Source organism: Monodelphis domestica, chromosome 8 (genome assembly GCF_027887165.1).
Source record: "Monodelphis domestica isolate mMonDom1 chromosome 8, mMonDom1.pri, whole genome shotgun sequence".
Lineage (NCBI taxonomy): Eukaryota > Metazoa > Chordata > Mammalia > Didelphimorphia > Didelphidae > Monodelphis > Monodelphis domestica.
Window position 1 is genome coordinate 92,834,795 of NC_077234.1, and position 19,041 is coordinate 92,853,835.

The window sequence follows — 19,041 nt, forward strand, 5'->3', positions numbered from 1 at the left end:
CGAGACCTCCTCTCCTCCCTCCTCCTTCTCCTATTCCCCCCCACACCCCGCAGTCCTCCAAGCCGGTATTTTTCATTCCTATTGCCGCAGGGGGGGTGGGGAGGGGTTGAGAAGGGTAAGCGGAAAAGGAAGGAAGTAGGTCTTTCTCATTTTCCTCTTTCCCTCATTCGAATGAAGTTCCACCGACATCTCTTCTTCGAATGATTCCTCTTGGTGCCACTATCCCCTGCGCTTTTACTTCAAGCCCTAGGTATTCTGTACTCGTCCTCACCCCTCTCGGCCTCAGTTCTTTGGATGCGTCCACTTTGGAGCGCCTTGACTCCACCCTTCCTCCCCCGCCCTCTTCAGCCTGGCACCGGAAGCAGAGTAGCGTGGGCTGGGGGCGTGTGGGTCGGTCTGGGGATCTGCAGGACCGGATATCACCGAGACAGGTTTTTGCTTTCGGTGCGGAGCGGAGACTAGAGTACCGTGGCCCGGACTTCGGAGCCTGCCAGGGAGAGTAGGACGTACCCCGGAACGATGTTCGGCAGCGGGGAGGACTTGCTACGGTGAACCCGGACCTCACTATCCCGGCTTCCGTTCACTCCCCTTGGAGAGCCTGCGGGAGAGCTGCGAAATCCCCCGGCATTCAACCCCAAAACCTTTCTCATTATCAACCAACACTTAGCGCATTACTTGCCGTGAAGCGCATTGCAATACGAACTACTCCACTCAAGCATAACTGGATTAATTTCACGGGCACAATTTTAACGTTTTACAACGAGGAAATTAGATTTGTGGCTTGACCAGGCTCCCACTCAGAGTAATAGTACTATCTTTCCATTTTGCAGTTTTTGAGTGCTTGGTTGTGTACAAAGCACAGGGTTGTCCCAGCCTTGTAGAAACCGCTAAAAACTGAGCATCTTTAAAAAAAAATTAATTGTGAATTAATTGTTCTAGATGCTGGAGAAAAAATTTCCCTGCTCTGAATAAACTTAACTTACTTTAGTTTTGGGGCAACATATATATGTAAATATATACAGAGTAACTTTTTAAATGGTTTGTCATTGTCATAAACTCCCGATGAGGAAGTTTTCCTCTTGTAGTGCAGATCTGTCCCTGCTCTACATTTTTGGAGTTTTCCTAAAAATTGCCTGGGACGCCCAGAATCAAAGAGCCAGAGTATATAGTAAGAACTTGAATCCAGGTTCCGGTCTCCAAGGCCAACTTTTTATCTGCATGGTCACTGCCTATATATAGAAAACAATTAAGTAAACATTTATTTAGCACTTATTATGACAGGCACTATGCCAAGTACTGGGCATAGGACAGGAATTCCTGTTCTTAATGAGTTAATAATCTAATGGGGGAGACAACATGCAAGCATCATATAAAAGTAAGCTTTTTATAAAAGATAAATTAGAAATAATTAACAGAAGGAAGGCATTGGAATTAAGAGGTTGGAGAAGGTTTCCTGTAAGAGGTGGACAGATGCTGAGAAAAGTATTATTAGCTAAGGGAGGGAGGAGAGAAGAAATCATAAAAGGCCTCCTACATATGGGACATGGCATTTGAGCTGAGCTGAGCTTTTAAGGAAATTATGGATTCTAAGAGCCCGAAGTGAGGAAGTACCTTTTAAGTCTGGGAGAACAGCCTATGAAAAGACCCTTTGGGGATATGAAGAGGAATGTTGTGTATGAAAAACAAGAATCCAGTTTGATAACTACAAGAGTCTTAGAGAGTAATACATAATAAGGCTGGAAAGATAGATTTGGACTTGACTTGTGAAGTGCTTTACATGAAGGCAAGAGTTTGTATTGGCAGTTTAAAGGAAGCACTGGGGTTTACTAAACAGGGAAATTACATGGTCAGGCCTGAATTTTAGGAAAATCACTAGTGGCTATGGGGACAGGAGAAAGGAAGCACAGAGACTACTTTTGAGGCCACTGCAATATTTCCAGGCTGAGGTGATAAGAATCTGAACTAGTATAGTGGCCAGTAAATGAAAAAGAAGAGAAGAAACGAAGAGTTGAGAATAATGCCAAAGTTGCAAACCTGGAAATCTAGAATTATGATTGTGTCCTTAAACAGCAATAGCAAAATTGGGAGAATGAAGGGTTTTAGAGGGAAAGAATGAGTTGTTTTTTCACATAAGTTTGACATACTTCTTTCGGGGATGGACATCCATTTTGAGATGTTTGGTAGGTAGGATGGTTTAATTATGGGGGATTGGGGCTCAGGAGAGAGATGTTAATTAAACCTGTGGGATCTGATGAAGTCACCAAAAAAGTAAAGAGGAAAAAGGACCATACATAAGGGAGGCATAATATGGATATTAGATTGAGCAAAGGAGACAAGGAGCAAGCAGTCTATGTCCTGTGAATCTATAAAAGAGTAATCAGGAGGAGAGGATATTAATCATGCTGCAGAAAAGTCAAATATGAGGATTGGCAAAAGACTACCATATTTTGGTAATTAGATCATTTGTAATTTTGGATTGAGCAGCTTTAATTGAGTGATGAAATCTGAAGCCAGACTACAAGTGGTTGAGAAGTAAGGAGAAAGGAAGTGGAGAGGAGAGGAGACATAGACTGGGAGTTGGACAGAAGGGAGAAACAAGGTGACAGCTTGAGGAATTAATGAGAGTTTAAAGTATGTTTGTAGCCTTGCAGAATGAGACTGTAAATAAGGAGGGACACTCTAAATATTAGAAAGGTGAGGATTGTGGGGATAATTTGCCAGGAAAAAAGCCAGGAAGGACTGGAATCAAATATACAAATAGGTAGGGTAGGTCTTGGAAAGGAAAAGGGCCACCTCTTATCAGAGGCAAGGAGTAAAAGGAGGAAGGTTTGGAAGATGATGTCTAGAGGCTTTTAAATAAAGAGGGAAGGGGAAGAGGGACCTGAAGTTGAATTGCCCCTTATTTTCTCACTAATGAATGAGAGAGAGAGATCCTCTGCTAAAAGAGTGGAGAAAAAAAGGAGTGGTATTGGAGACTTTTTGAAATACAAAGAATCTTAAGAATTGAGACTTCACAACAATGGACTGTGTAACTAGCCCCTCAAAATTCCTTATTTGAATTTTTAATGGGTGCTCTCCTGATGGAGAGATTCTTGGGGGGAAGAAGCCTATGAAAGGTCTTTGTACTTAGACTCTAGTAGGTGTTAGAGAAATATGAAGCATAGAGAACATAAAAGGAAATTATATATATGAAAACCCAGTTGATAATGAGGGAAAGAATTGAGAATATAAGCTCTTTGAAAGTAGGGAGTGTTTTATTTTTGTTTAGGCAATCCTAGGAGCTTGATAAATATTTGTTGAGTGATTGAAACAAGCAATTTTACAGCAGCATAATATCTGGACTTGAAATCCTAACACCCAAATCCTGGATTTGGTGGACCCTTGTTTAAAACAAAACCTATTTGTGTTGACCTTGAAAAGGTTATTTAATTTTTCTTGGGCATGCTATATCATTTGTAAAATGAAAAACTTTCAAAATTATGATATACCTTTACTCTCCAGGTGACCATAGAAACCTAGAATAATTATGATACACCCTTCTTCTCCAGGTGACCATAGAAACCTAGAATTGACTGGCCCAAAAATGAATTCTCATATATGACTATATACTATGTCGATGTGGAATCTAGACCCCCCCAAAAAAAACCTTATAGCCTTGTGAGTTGTGAGGTCTGATAACCCCCCAGTTTAGTTAGCTTGAAGTTGAAGACCAAGATTGACCTTGTCACATGAGTTTCCCCCTGAGAGAAAAACCCAACTTCACAAATTCACATTAACAGTAGACCTTAAAGTAGTTTAGGAGGGGCTAGCAAATCCCAGGTGTTAAGTATCTTTTTTTGTCCCAATGATTTCTCTCCTTAGACAGAAGTCCTTCAAAGTATCCCAGTCCTTGGCTGGATCTTTCCCTTTTGTGCCATTGTAAAGCATCAGCCTCCCACTGATAATCCTTTCTAGGGCTCCTCTTTTTCTTTGTAGCCATTGTAAAACTAATCAACTAGTCTCTCCTATCCTCAGTCCCCAGTTACCCATAAAGGGTATATATATAAGCTTCTCAATTTTCTTGGCTCTTTGGAGTTGGCATCTAGTGAGGTGGTACTCCCAGGGCCAGAGCACCAGAGTCTCAGGGCTCTGTGTGGGTTTATAGTGCACAGCTCTGTGTGGAGGCCTTGAGGAAAGCACTGAACATTCCTTTCCTTAACTAAAGAGTGACTTTTCTGACTGTTTAGTAGTTTTATGTTTTTTTTTCCAGTTTAACAACTATATACAAAGAATATAACTTAATTTTATATTGGTGAAATAGATTCATTTTCAAATGAAGTTAATTATAGAATTTTCTTATGCATAGTAGGATTTGGGGGCCTTTTGATATGATAGTCTTTTTCTTCCTTATTCAGTGATTCAAGAATAGCATTTGTACAATTATGTTAGAGATTTTGTGTAAGATAGGTTCTTTGTATACTGGCTAACATTTGGGAAATATCTGGGTCAAGAAACTGCGAAGATATCCTACAAACTTGAATGAAGTCTAGAATAGCATTATATCGCCTCACTATCATTTTGAATTTAAAATATGTTCAACTGAATTAATATAATGCCAATTTCATAATAGAATATTTCCAAGTACCACCAAGAAAAAGAATTATTTTAAAATGATCAATGTATATTGTTTTATTGTTTACTGTGCCAAAGTGTACTAGATACAGCTATGAAGAAGCAAGATTGTTTCTGCCCTCTAGGAGCTTAAAGATAGTGCAAAAAGGGGAGCTAGAATGAGATATATAAACTAGAAGGAATGGCTGGAGCAGCCTGAAAAATGGCCAAGAGGCCTGGACCCTGCAAGATTGGGAAAAAGCAAACCTGTCAGAGTTGAGGAACCAAGAGGTTACAGGTTACCAGAGGGGAGGAGAAGGAAGTGGTGGTGGCATGATTAGAGCAGGTGGGGACATGGCATAGAGGCCTGGGCTCCAAGAAGATAAAATATGGATGGATGATGATACTGTATTTGTATTTGTTATGACCAATAGTACATTAAAAATAATATATATGTAGGTTTTCTTTTAAATGGGATTTTTAAAGACATAAAATAAAAGACAAACTTATCCTGGTATTTGGAACTGTGAATGAGTTGAAATAATTGCCAGGAATCTTAGAAAACTTTGTTCTTCTTTGTTTTGCCAAAGAAACATAGTTATTGATCTGTAAAATCTCAAGAGATAGTTGGTGTTTATTCAGAAAGTAACATGTACAATTCAGTGGAATTTATGAAGTGGTCCATTTCTTTTCCTTTCCCCCCTTGCCCCCATGAAAGACTTTCACTTGACTGTGCAGGATACAAAGAAAGTAAGTTCAGATCCCTGCCTATAAAGAACTTGCATGTTATTGATCCATGTATTAAAAATGAACATAATTTATATGTCTTGAGGTATGAAATATTTTAAGTTTTGTTTTCCTACAGTGATCTAAGGTTAGTGTTATAATAACTAATGTTTATCTCAAGGTTTATAAATGACTTTTCCTATAACAACCCAGTGAGGTGGATAGTACTACTTTTAGCCTCATTTGTTAGATAATGAAAGACTCAAAAAGTGACTTTCCTATGGTTGCATAGCTAATGTTTGAGCCTTTGGATACAAGCATTTTTGGAAGAGTTATTTGCCAATTCATGTCATCATCAGCCCTTTCTAATCTTCCCACATACATTTATTTGTGTTGGAATATATGTAAGCAGAATGAAAATGAAGTGTCAAAGAATACTTCAACTTCTATTTGAATTTTAAAATGCCTCTCACTTTTAAATTAAGCTAATTGGATTGTAGGTAGATGATCATTATTATTTCAGAAAGTAATTTTCGGAATTTCATTAAGTGCCATTTACTGTCAGGTACATTTATTGTCTGGTGAGTATCTATTGCCTTTTCTTTTTCTTATATTTTTTACTTTTCTCTTAAAATACACCATTAAAATTCTCTTGGAATATTCCCCAGACTATTTTCTGGAAAAAACTGTTCTGTTAAGTATTGATTTAGAGTATGACCACTAGTATGAAAGGCCTAGGTTCTGTGAGTGCCTCCTCCCCCTCCCCCCCCTTCTACGAACAAAATACATTTCAATTCAACTTTAATTTTAAAATTAAATCCATGCTTTGAAATAGTTTTAGGAGAAAGAGGATGAGGATTATAAAGTCAAATTAACAATAGTACCTTAAGATTTTTATTACAAATTTAATAACCATCAATAAAATATAATCAAATAAATATACAGAATTAGGAATAAACTATTCACAAAAACTTAGCATTTAAGGAGGTCTAATCAAACTAACCAAGAAACAAACAAAAATGGTATATGCAATGTGTCCATTTCCAAACCTCTGAAGTTTTGTTACCTTTGCCTTTTTTTTTTGACTAATGTTTTTAATGCGATTATATGCAAAGTTATGGTTTTGCTGATTTGAATTTAAAACTTCAGAACTTAATGTGTTAGGGAGAAGGACCTCAAAACTTATACCTCATAGTTGGGAGAAACCAGGAAACCAACGAGTGGTGGTGATCAGAGATGTGGGGAATTTGAAGCCCCAACAGAAGATCTCGACTGAAGAAGGTAATATTCTGGAGTTGCTAATCTGGAGTTCAGCTTCATGGTAGGTATTGATGGGAAGACATTTCATCTAGTAGTTTCCTATTTTAACTACTTATTCCATTGTTTTTATCTGCCAGAGAGTATAAGTGCTATTGGCACCTTTTCACTAATAACCAGATTATAACTGAGTGCCAAAACTTGAGCTACCAACATTTTCTTGAACCATGCTTTTAAAATTCTTTATTTTTAGAATTCCAAATTCTCTTCTTATTCCAGTCCCTCCTTTGTCCATTGAGAAAGCAAGAAAAACAAAATTCATTACAAATATGCATAGTTATATAAAACAAATTTCCCTATTAGCCATGTTCCAAAGGGAAAAAAAATAGAAAAAAATATGCTTCATCTATCCTCTGATTCCGTCATACAGTTCCATATTTGGAAGAGTTTTTTTTTTTCTTTTCATCATGAGTCCAAATAGATTATGATAGATCAGTGTATTGATCATGTAAACCTCAAAATTTCTTAGACTTATAAATGTTGGAAATTTCACCATTGGGAAATTTCATACTTGAAAAATTTCCTATTGATAGTGGGTCTTGGCTATTGGAATGTGAACCCCATTGGCATGGGAGGTTCCTTCTTCTCCCTTCTTAAGATTACTTTAGGACAGAAACCTTTTGCTGAACAATGGAAAGGACTTTGACCTATGCTTAAGCATAGAACAGGAATTTCTTGGAGTCATGATTGATTTTAGAATTGATACAATGGAGATACTTGGAATCAATCTCCACCCTACTCAGTCCTAACAGGATTGAGGAAGGGCTGCAGCATAGATCAAAATTTAATTATTCCAGTCTCTACCCTACTCAGGTTAACAGGATTTAGGAAGGGCTGTAGCAAAGGATCAAAGATTTAATTATTTGAAAATATGACCTTCAACAGACATGTGCAAAGCCAGAGACCTCTGGGTGGTCCTGGGTTAAGCTAGAGTCTCCATTGGCACAGGGAAATTGATGGACAGTGATTGGTAGATGTGAGAACTGAGGGGAGGGAACTTGGATGGTTTCCTTAAAGAGAGAGGGGTCTGAAGACTGGGAGGGGCGGTGGTTGAGGAGTTTGTCTGAGTGGTTGGAGTGTGCTCTGAGAAGCTTGCTCTGAAGGAAGCTGAAGGTGGGGGCCTCTGAGACTGTTTCTCCATTTTGGTCACGTGAGTAATAGGGACTGATCTCTTTTCTTTGCCCCAGCTATCTAAGGGCTTGGGCCTTTTGGCCCAGCCTAAACAAGAAGGGGTATTTAAGCCCTATTCCCTTCTCTCCCTTTTCTCTCTCTCTCTCTCTAATTCCTTTCTTCCTCCTATTGTAATTAAACTCCATAAAAGATTGACTGCTGACTTGAGTTTTCATTTAGGAATTACATAGCTGAATTCCTTGGCGACCTTAAATTAATATATATCAGGCTTTTAAAGTGATTTCCTTGTCACAATCAGAGTTACCAAGTCTTTTACAGATTATTATCGTTATAGCATTTCTGTTACTGTGTAGATTGTTCTTCTGGTTCTGCTTACTTTATTCTGTATCAGTTCATACAGGTCTTCCCAGATTTTTCCAAAACCATAACTTTAATTATTTTTTCACATCAAAATAGTATTCCACCACATTATTATATCAAAACTACTGCATTTTTCCACTTAGGCATTCCTTTAGTTTCTAATTCTTAGCTACCACAAAAAAGAACTACTGTTTATCTGTTTATATTTTTGTACATATAGGTCCTTTCTTTTGATCTCTGGGGTATGGACCTAGTAGTAGTATTGCTTTTGGGGGGTATAATTCTAAATTGCTTTCCAGAATGATTGGCCTAGTTCAAAGCTCTGCCAACAATGCACGAGTATCTCTTTTCATATACCTCTGATATTTGACATTTTCCTTTTTTTTTCATCTTAGCCAGTCTGATAGGTATGAAGTGGTACCTCAGAAATTTTAAATTTCCATTTCTGTAATTGTAATTGGAGCAACTAAGTGCACAGTGGATAAAGTCCAGGGTGTGAAGTCAGGAAGACCCAAGTTCAAATCTGGTCTCAGATACCCACTGGCTATGTAACCCTGGGCAAGTCATTTACTCTATTTGCCTCAGTTTCCTCATCTGTAAAATGAGTGAGAGAGGGAAATGACAAACCAGTATCTTTGTTAAGAAAACCCTAAATGGAATCACAAAGAGTTGGACACAACTGAAAAATAGCAAATTATTACTGATTTAGAGCATTTTTTTTTTCCATATGGCTATTGATACCTTGGGTTTCTTTCTCTGAAAACTACCTATTCATATCCTTTGGGAATGGATCTTATTTTTGTAAATTTCACTTATTTTTCTGTATATTTTAGAAATGAAAACTTTTTCAGAGAAACTTGGTATAAAGACCCCCTTCCCCATTTCTTAATTTTTCTTCTAATTTTATCTGCATTAATTTTTGTGTGCAAAAACTTTTTAATTTTGTATAATTAAAATTATCCATTTTACTTCCTGTGAATGTCTCTATTTTTTATTTGTGTATTTCCCAGAGGTCTATCATATCTGTTTTTTTCTAAAATTCTGTTCACTTCCTTACGTTCTTTTTGGCTAGATGTATCTAGGTCTGAAAGGGATAAATTGGAGTCTCCCACATATATAGTTTTTCTATTTCCTCTTATACCTCATTTAACTTTAACTTCAGGAATATATTCAGTATTGATATAAATTCATTGTGTGTGGTATATTTTTAGCAAATTGTAGTTATCCTGTTTAGCTTTTTAAATGAGGTCTACTTTTCCTTTTTTTGCTGAGATAATGATACTCTTGTCTTTTTTATTTCAACTGAAGCATAATAGATTCTGCTCCAGCCCCTTATCTTAACACTGTGTGAATCTTTCTGTTTCAAGGGTATTTTCTTGTAAATACATTGTTGGATGAGTACATAATTTAGACATAAAGGGTGCTATCATAAGCAAATTAGTGGAGCAGGGAAGAAAGGTCTATGGATAGAGGAAGAGTACATGACATATTATTTGATCTATCTTTTTTAAAATCATGTACTCATTTTGAGCTTCTCTTGGTATATGGTGTGAAATATTCCTGGTTTCTGCCAGACTATTTTACACTTTTTCCAATAGTTTTGCCAATTAAGTTTCTTCCACTATCTGGGATCTTCTATCAGATATAAAATTATTATGTTCATTTGCTTCTGTATATTGTATACCTAATCTGTTCTATTGATCGGCCTCTCTTATCTAGTACCTAGTTGTGTTGATGATTATAGCTTTGTGTTATTGCTTTAAAGAGATATAATGACCTATGGAAGTAGTTCTCCTATTGTACTAGAAAGATGTGGTAGACCTAGAAGAACACATATTTAAAGGAATATGTTTAAAATCTATAATGAGTCTGCATTCTGAGGGTCACTGTAGTAGATTAATTATGGGTGGCTATAAATGTGTTTGAAAATTATTATTTTGGTACAAGATCATCTGGTATAAGATAGTTTAAAGCAGATAGACTAGACACAGGAATTTACAACTGAGGTTTTTAAACTTGTTTTAAAAATATTTTAATAACTATTTCAAAATATTTGCTTTCCATTATAATCATATGTATTTTAAAAAGCATTATTCTGAGAAGGAATACATAGATTTCACTAGACTGCCAAAAGGGCCTGTTTCCTAAAAAAGGTTAGGAATTCACCATTACTACATGCAAACTCAGTTGCCATTTGTCATGAATGAATGAATAAAAGTATGAAAAAGCATTAGTAAGAGCTTCCTATGTGCTAAGCAATATAAATAGACATGCTAGATAGTTCCTGCTATTAGTGAGCTCACTTTATACAGGAAAACATTAGACAATGTATTTTAGAAGATTTAGCATCAGGACAAATGCAAAGGCCATGGTTAGGGGTGGACTTTTCCAAGGTAGAATCTAGTCATCCATAGGATACAGCAGAAAAGGTGATAATAATAAATTTTCTTGCATGTCATTTCTATTGAAACCATCTCCATTTCTGATGGTAAGCCATTTGAAAATTCCAAAGATATCAGTGGTAAGAACTTTTTATTCTCCTATAATAAAGAGGGAGTTGCCAGATTGCATCTCCTCTTGTCATGCTTCACTGCATGATGGCTTTGTCAACCAGGCTGGTGTTATTGGGGGCACGGCTAATACTATGGTTGATGGATTTACCCTCTAGTCAGTGGTAAATGGTTGCTGGTTAATGTTGGTGGGAATGGGGGAGGATTCCATACTTTTATCAGGTTCCTTTAAAATTCTTGGAGCTAATCCTGCTTCTTCACCTATATTTTAATTTTTCTGCTGGTCTTAGAATATCTTTTACATTGTGAGCTTGATTTTGAATCCTAAAAAAAATTCTAGAAATGGATTATTCAAAAGATAGAGAGGATTTAGTAAAGGAAGTAGTGATCACAAATAGACAGATTCATGCTTTTTGTGATAGGCTTAGTAAACTGGTAGATCAGGGGAACAACCTAGATGTAGTCATCCAAATTTTAGCAGAACACTTGATAAATTACCTCATTATCCTTGGGGAAAATGTGGACAATATAGGTAGATGATAGTGTTATGGGGGTACAGACTTCCCCTTGACACCCCAAAACCCCAGATTGAATCCCAGATCAGAGAGTACATAAAGACTCATTTTTCCTTGTATTCCTGCAGTTCTGAGGGAAGGTGACTTTGAGCCAAGAAGATCCCCTCTAGGGTCTCCCCTCATTCTTGATGAGCAGATAGGCATCTCCTAGCTTGCTCCTAATAAGCATCTATTTTATGTCCCAGATATCTGATTTTACTCTAAACTGAAAAGTTCACCCCCTTTTGACTTTGAGGCATAGTGCATAACCACATCACCCATCTTGGGTTCTAGAGACCCAGTAACATGCCATCATCATTCTATCTAGTAGCATAGGCCCTGTTGTCAAAAGAGTATATAAAGCCCAGAGCACATCTCTAGGAGGCAACATTCTACCCACTCTGCCTCCCCCTGCTATTCCATTTGATAACCATTTGACTTGCATTCAAATTAATAAATCTTTTTTATTTTTAAGCTAGCTTTTGGAATCTTTCATTGTTGACTAGGGCAACCTGTCCAAATCCATAGTTTTACCTTAAAGCTCTCCCACAACAATACGAGAATTGGGCAGATTTGGAACTGGTTGGAATGGCCAAAGAGTAATAACTAACGGTTTGATGCCACCTAGGTAGGAGCTCTTCCATGGAGTTGCCCCAGGCACCTGTGCTTGTTCCTGTATTGTTTAACATTTTAATTAATGATTTGTATAAAGGAATGAATGGCAAATTTATCAAATTTTCATTTGATACAAAACTTGGGGTGGGGAATGGTTAATGCATTGGATGACTATTCAAAAAGAACTCAACGGGCTAGAACACCAGACTGAACCAGACAACTTGAATTTAATAAGGATTATTGTAAAGTTTTCCATTTGTGAAACTGATTTCTTGAATCCAAATACAAATTGGAGGAGGCAAGGAAAAGTTAGGCTTGAAAGGGATCCATAAGTTTTAGTGGACTGTCAACAGTATGATAGGCAGCCAAAAAACTCTAATTTTATATTGAGCTGGATTACAAGAGGCATAACTTCCAGGAATAAGGAAGTGATGGTCTCCTGTATTCTACCTTGGTCAGACCACACTAGAATATTGTTTTCAGTTCTGGAGACCAAGTTTTAGAAAGGATATTGATTAGTTTGAGATCATTCAAAAGGGAAGAGCAAGCAGGATGGTGAATGCTCTGAGAACTGGATGAAGGGTGTAGGGGGACCTGGTACTATTTAGCTGGGCAATAAGAAAACTAAAATGGGACCAAATATCTGTTTTCAAGTATTTGAAGAGCTTTGTAATGGGAAATGCCCTCTTCTAATGCATACCTGCAAGTCTTCTGCAACCTAAAGGCTTATGGAACCATAATGAATTAACTGCTGACTAAGTAAATCAAGGTTTTGTGAAGAAATAGAAATCCTGATTAATTCTTATCAAAAACTGTCCCTACAAACATCTGATTCTTTTTTGCTTTGGTAAAAATTGGCAGGCACAAATTTTCTTGCTCCTCTCCTCTCCTTCTGCTTAGGTTTCTTGTGTTGCTAAGAGGGAATATCATTCAGCTGTGGAAACCCATGGACCACTGTTGTTTCAACTGATAACTGTGCTCTCTCCCTCTTCAGATCTTTCATAGCACTTTGCTTAGACTTCTCCTTTATTCTTTTTGTCACTTTCCTCTTGTCATATATAAAACCTGGAGGCATCCCTGAACTCATATAGTTCATCCCTGAGAGAGTGCTATCTCAGGCTTACAGAATTTCATGGGTCTGATTCTGCTCATTAAACCTTAATTCAGGCAGCTAGGTAGCACAGTGGATAGAGAGCCAGGCCTGGAGTTGGGAGGTTCAAATCTGGTCCAAGACATACTTCCTAGCTGTGTGAGCCTGGGCAAATCACTTAACCCCAATTACCTAGCTAGCCCTTGGCCTTAGAAATGATATTCAGAGGGGGCAGCTGGGTAGCTCTAATGGAGTGAGAGACAGGCCTAGAGACAGGAGGTCCTAGGTTCAAATCTGACCTCCAGCTCCTAACTGATATGTTTACTTTTGCTAGTTAGCCAGAGGACATAATTAATTCAAAGCAAAGTTTTTTTAAAAAACCCAATTCCAGTGGCAACTGGGTGGCTCAGTGGATTGAGGTAAGGGTTTAAAAAAAATCCAATTCCAAGGGAGAAGAGCAGTAATGTGACCTCAGACACCTTTGAACCTAGGGCCTCCCATCTCCAGGCTTGTCACTCTACCCACTGAGCCACCTGCCCATAGAGCAGAGGCATTTAATGAAAGAGTATAGTAAGGAAAGTGGTAATAAAAACATTTCCCCCAGACTTATGGGGCATGACTTCCCATTAATAGTATATATACAATGGGAAGAGAGAACATGTGTAGAGTATATAGAAAATATGGTTAGGGCACATCTATGGACAGATCTACAAATAAGGATCATGGGTGGCATGGGTATATAATCATAATAATAATAGCTGAAACTTCTATAGAAGATAAAACTATTAACATAAAATTATTTCAAAAACAAACTAGGTTGCACTATACCAAATACAACATTAGTCTTATGGAATGATCCAAAGAACTAGTCTCAAATATGTGGGGTGTTTTGTTTTTAGTGTTTTATTGATAATCATGGCAGTAAAGTATTGGTTAGTAGAAAAATCATGATTTAATAGTAAAATTCACTGTACACAAACCCTCACCTTTTCTAATATTGCTCATTGTTTTCAAAAGTGATAAGGATAAAATGAATGTTAGATAATCAGAGTTATCCCATATTTAACCCATATAGCTTCCCATAAAATCCCTAAATCTTATTTACTATACCTTAACACAGATGATAAAAATTATATTTTTGCACTCTCAATTGACTGTTATTAAGTATATTAAATTTTTACTCTTAAAAATCAGAAGAGGTTAAATTATTGTATTCCTTTTAATTATCATATGAATCACCTATTTATCTCCCTGATATATCTGCATGTATGTTCTTTCTGCTACTGACCATCTACTTAACCTGTGTTGAGCAGGCGTATATCTATATCTAGAACCATTTCTGTATATGTATATCTCATCCAAGAATTCCACACCCTGGAGTATCTCATCCCTTTAAGAAGCAAGACCAGCTTGTTTAGGACTCCCTAAGTCACTGTTAAGAGTACACTGCACAGAAATACACCTATGACGGACGGATTCTTCAGTTTCCTTCCTGTTTTCACTTCTGGTGGCTTGATCATCTTACCTTAGCCCTAAGCTGTGAGCCCCTTACTCTTCCCACCTGTATTTGCTTATCTTACCTACTCCCATATATCTAGTGTCTCATCTCACTCTTGCCCCTGGATTCCTAAGTTACAGACTCTGCTGTTCTTACAGCTTGGTGCTTGGGAATTCCTTTCTTCTTTGAAATACTGATTTAGCAGGGTCAGACAACAACCCATCCCCTGCACCAGGATGCTTAGGTCAAGTGTAATCCTTTATCTCCTGCCACCCATGGGCAAGATATGAAAGTAGTGCAGTGCCTTCAAAATTGGTGGGTTCTACAGTCGAGATACCCTCTGTCCCCTTTAGGCAAACTTGTTTAATACTTTTTTCTGCAATTTATCAACTCCTATTCCTCAACTGTCAGGCAGCACCTTGAGTCAGAGAATCATTTATTCTTGGTTCCAGCCTGTTTTCTCAGCACTCAGCATTCCGTGTCCTGCTTTTATGCCTTGCCTACAGATTTCCCTCATTTGTGATTCTTCCCTCCTCTTTGCAGCCTTTGAGAATCCCTTTCTTCCTCACCACAGAAGCCTTTCCTGTTCCCCATAGTTGTTCATGCTCTCTCCTTTCTCAAATTATGGTGCATAGACTTCTCTGTTTACATACCAAATCTCCCTCTAGTAGAATATCAAGTTCCTTGAGACTTTTTCATTTTGTCTTTGAATCTCCTTTGACTAGTACAGTGACTGGCATGTAATAAGTGTGTGCTGGATTGGATTGGAACCACAGAATCATATCTTGCCCATCCTGTAGAATCATAGACTATAAGAAATGAAAGGTATTTTGGGGTAGTTAGGTGGCCCAGTGGACAGAGCAAACAGGTTTGGAATTGGGAGGACCTGGCTTCAAATGTGACCTTAGATACTTCCTAGCTATATGACTCTGGGTAAGTCACTTATCTTCGTTGCCTTCGTTGCCCTTGCTTTGCTATCTTTTAAAGTTGTTAACTAAGGCAGAAAGTAAGGTTTAAAAAAATGAAAGATACTTTTAAAAAGGAGATTATCTAGTCCAGCCTCTTTATTTACGAATGAGAAAACTGAGGCCAAAGAGGGTAAGTGACTTGCCTAAGGTCACACAGTGAGAGATTCTAGCTTAGAATTCAGGTTCTCATGACTCCTGGTACAGGGCTGATTCACTAAGTCCTCTCCCTTCAATCCATTATTTCTTCAATCTAGGCAAAAAAAAAAAATGAGAGGGAGAGCTTGGTGGTTGTGATAAATTAGATGGTATATTAATTTTTGTTGTTAGGGTGCCATTAATTAACTAATAATTAATAAAACAAATAAAACATTAATTTAATAATGCCAATGACTGGTCACCAAAGAGCCATTCATTTCCAGAATCACAGATTTTTAGAATTGGATGGAACCTCAGGAGGCCACCTGGTCATGACCAGACCTGAAAAGGAATCTATCCACACCCTAATGCAGCTGACAGTGGTCCTCTAGGAGCTGACTTGAGTACTTCTACTTCCTCTCAAACTGCCCATTCCATTTTTGGACAGTGCTCATTATTACCAAGTTTTTCTTGTGATTGAGCCTAAAGAATTATCTTCTTTGGACTTCCCTGTACTCTTACTTCCTGCTCAACTGGGCCCAGAAAGAACATGTCTAATCCTTGTTTCTTGTGAAAGCCCCTCAGATACAGCTTTCATTCCCTGCCCTGAATCTTCCTCTCTAGTCTCTACAGCCCCAGTTCCTTCAGCCAGACTTCATATGGCACGGCCTTAAGGCCCTTTGCTATTCTGGTGGCCTTCCTCTGTACCTTGTCTAGCTGGTCAGGCTTCTTCCAAAATGGTGGCATAAAGAATGAACAAAACACTCAAATTATGGTCTGACAACAGAGACACTCAATTCTTATACTTGACAGCTCTGCTACTTTAGGTTAACAGTCCTAGTAGACCTAATTCACAAGAGCTTGTTTGAGATGTCATATCTTACTACTTGTAGTCCACTAAAATCCTTAGATCTTTTTCAGACCTACTGCCACTGAACTTGGTCTCCTCATCCTGTACTTGTGAAATTGATTTTTTAAAGTCAAGTGTAAAACATTACATTTCCTGGGTTCAAATGTGGCTTCAGACTTCCTAGCTGTATGACCCTAGGCAAGTCACTTAATCCCCACTGTCTAGCCCTTATGGTTCCGTTTTGTATTAACTTTTAAGACAGAAAGTTAAACAAAAAAGAAAAAGTAAAAGTCAACTCCCCTGACTTACTATCTGTGTGACATTGGCCAAGTAACTAATGCTCTTTAAGCCTCATTTTATTCATTTGTAAAATGAGTATTATGATAATTCTTACCTCAAAATATTTTTGAGAGGAAAGTGGGACAGGACTCTAGGTTTTTTCTGAGTCCAAGCCCAAATAGTACTATACTACTACTAACTAATGTGTTAATGAGAGTATAATAATTGAGGGTTTGGTCTTTTGGAGGGGAGGAGAAGAAAGAGGGAGAGGAGGGAAGAGAGAGGACTTTATAATATAAAGATAAAAAGCATCAATTCAAAAGTATTTTAAAAATATACTTAGGTGGTAACCCCATTTCTAGCACTAGAGATGACTACAGTAGTTGTTGTATTAGTTGAAACCAAAGAAAGCCTTATTTCTTTAAAAAATCCCAAAAAACAATAAAAAGAATTGTATCCTGCAAAGCATGTGTTTGTGGACAAATGTACACTGATAGCCGTCAAATTTCCCATCAAAGTGTTGGTCATCTTGTCGTAATCTTGGGAATTGTAGCAGTGTTTCTAATTGGATTATGTTTTCTATGGCTAGGTAGAATAAATCTGAAAAAGAACTCTGGTTCTAGTGTGGATTAAAAAGGCACCTTTGTAATTTAGCTCATTCTTTTAACTCATGGAAAGCCTCTTCAATATCTGGAAGACAAAAAAGTTGTAGAGAATAAATACAGAAGAAAGAGTTCAAGGCCTCCCTTTAATGTATTTGGCATGCTAATAAATAGTTGAATGGATAGGTTTCATAGTCACACATAAATGAATGAATTTGTGAACTGAAAGGATCTCACCTTTTTGGAAATGATGATGACATTAAGCTATAGGGATACACCAAGGCTTAAAGGTCTCTGCATCATCTATTGGGATCTAAGAAAGAGAACATGTAGCATCATTTCTTAATATTGTAATGATATCAAATGAACAATAAATCACCATGAAAATAATATTCATATATCTTAAAATTAAAAAAAAAAATACATGGGATAGCCCTAGGCCTTAGGAGAAGGAGCAGTACAAGATCAAATCTTTCTATGCTTATTGTAAAAGGCCAGTTGCTTGGCTCTGGTTCAGTACTTCTTCTAATCATCACATTTGACTTTCATGCAGGTGATAAGATTGACTTTAGCTATCTGGGAAGTATGTAGGTTGTGGTAGAAACCATTAGTGTGAATTCTGATGGTGAACTCTTAGAGTAGTACCATCAGTATTTGATGAATGGAGGTATTGGGGCAAAGTGTGGGGATAGCTTTTTTTTTAATTGAAAAATCTTGTTTAATTAATTTATAATATTTTTCCATGGTTACATGATTCATGTTCTTTCCCTCCCCTCCTGTGTAGTCATAGCTTACACATAATTCCACTGGGTTTTACATGTGTCATTGAACAAGACCTATTTCCCTATTATTGATAATTGCACTAGGGTGATCATTTAGGGCCTACATCCTTAATCATATTGGGGATAGCTTTTGTGGCAGCTATTGGAGTTGACTTTGTTGGAAACTGTCCTTTTTCATGGTAGCATTAACCTTGCATTTTTCCCAAGATGGTGGCCAGTACTAAAGAGGTATCACAGTGTAGTGGACTGCATCCTGGACTTGGAGATCATTTAAAATCATGCCTGAGATGATGGGCAAATCACTTAACCCCTCTAAGCCTTGATTTCCTGATGTGGAAAATAAAGAGATAATAAAAATTGTAGTATGAACCTTTGTAGTCTCTAAAATACCTTATAAATGCCAGCTCTTTTTATTTCAAATTTCAGCATCTATGAATTAGGCATCATGTAGAACATTTATCCATATTATTGAGTGTAAGATCCTTTTTGCTGCCACTCTTTCCCCCCCCGCCCCCCCCCCCCCCAAGAAATGGAGAACTTGGCTCATGGACTTTTTTATCTCATCTTTTGTCCTTACCCTGGAACTACAGTATAAATAGATACTCCTTCAAATGCTCTGACCTCCCCAGTAACCAGTCTCCTTGTCCCCCATGACATATACCTGTATTCTTCATCCATTCAGAACTTTCATGATCTTGAATTCGGAATTATAATTAGAGTCTCTTGTCCTTTGGTCCTTCCCTCTGCCTTAATCCTTCTAAACCTGTTCTTCATCCTTCCCCGATCTCTGGTTATTCTATCCTTCCTCGCTTTCCGAATTTATCACTCTTGTCCTGCCCTCACTTTTTTCTTTTCACAGACTTGATTCTATAATTAACAGCTCAACACTGTCTTCCACTCTCAAATAAATCTCACTTACCCTGCTGTCCTGTACTGAGGGTGATGAGGACCCAGGGAGTAAAGAGTGTACAATATTCTCTCCTTTCGATAATCTACCAATGCACTTGCTCAGTGAGCCTGTTTGTGGAAATGAA

The 19,041-nt window shown here is 37.6% G+C and overlaps 1 protein-coding gene across 3 annotated transcripts in view; it reads right to left on the reverse strand.

Annotated features, from left to right (window-relative positions):
- Window positions 1-13,778: 13,778 nt before the first annotated feature.
- AOX2 (aldehyde oxidase 2) overlaps window positions 13,779-19,041 on the reverse strand; it is a 137,127-nt gene continuing 131,864 nt past the window's right edge. For 2 of the 3 annotated variants that reach the window (XM_007501592.3, XM_056806794.1), the window contains 2 exons: window positions 17,463-17,538; window positions 13,779-17,313 (listed from right to left, as the gene is read on the reverse strand). In XM_007501592.3, the coding sequence (XP_007501654.2) occupies window positions 17,485-17,538 (54 nt within the window). In that variant the 3' untranslated portion in view covers window positions 13,779-17,313; window positions 17,463-17,484. 3 annotated transcript variants of the gene reach the window in all.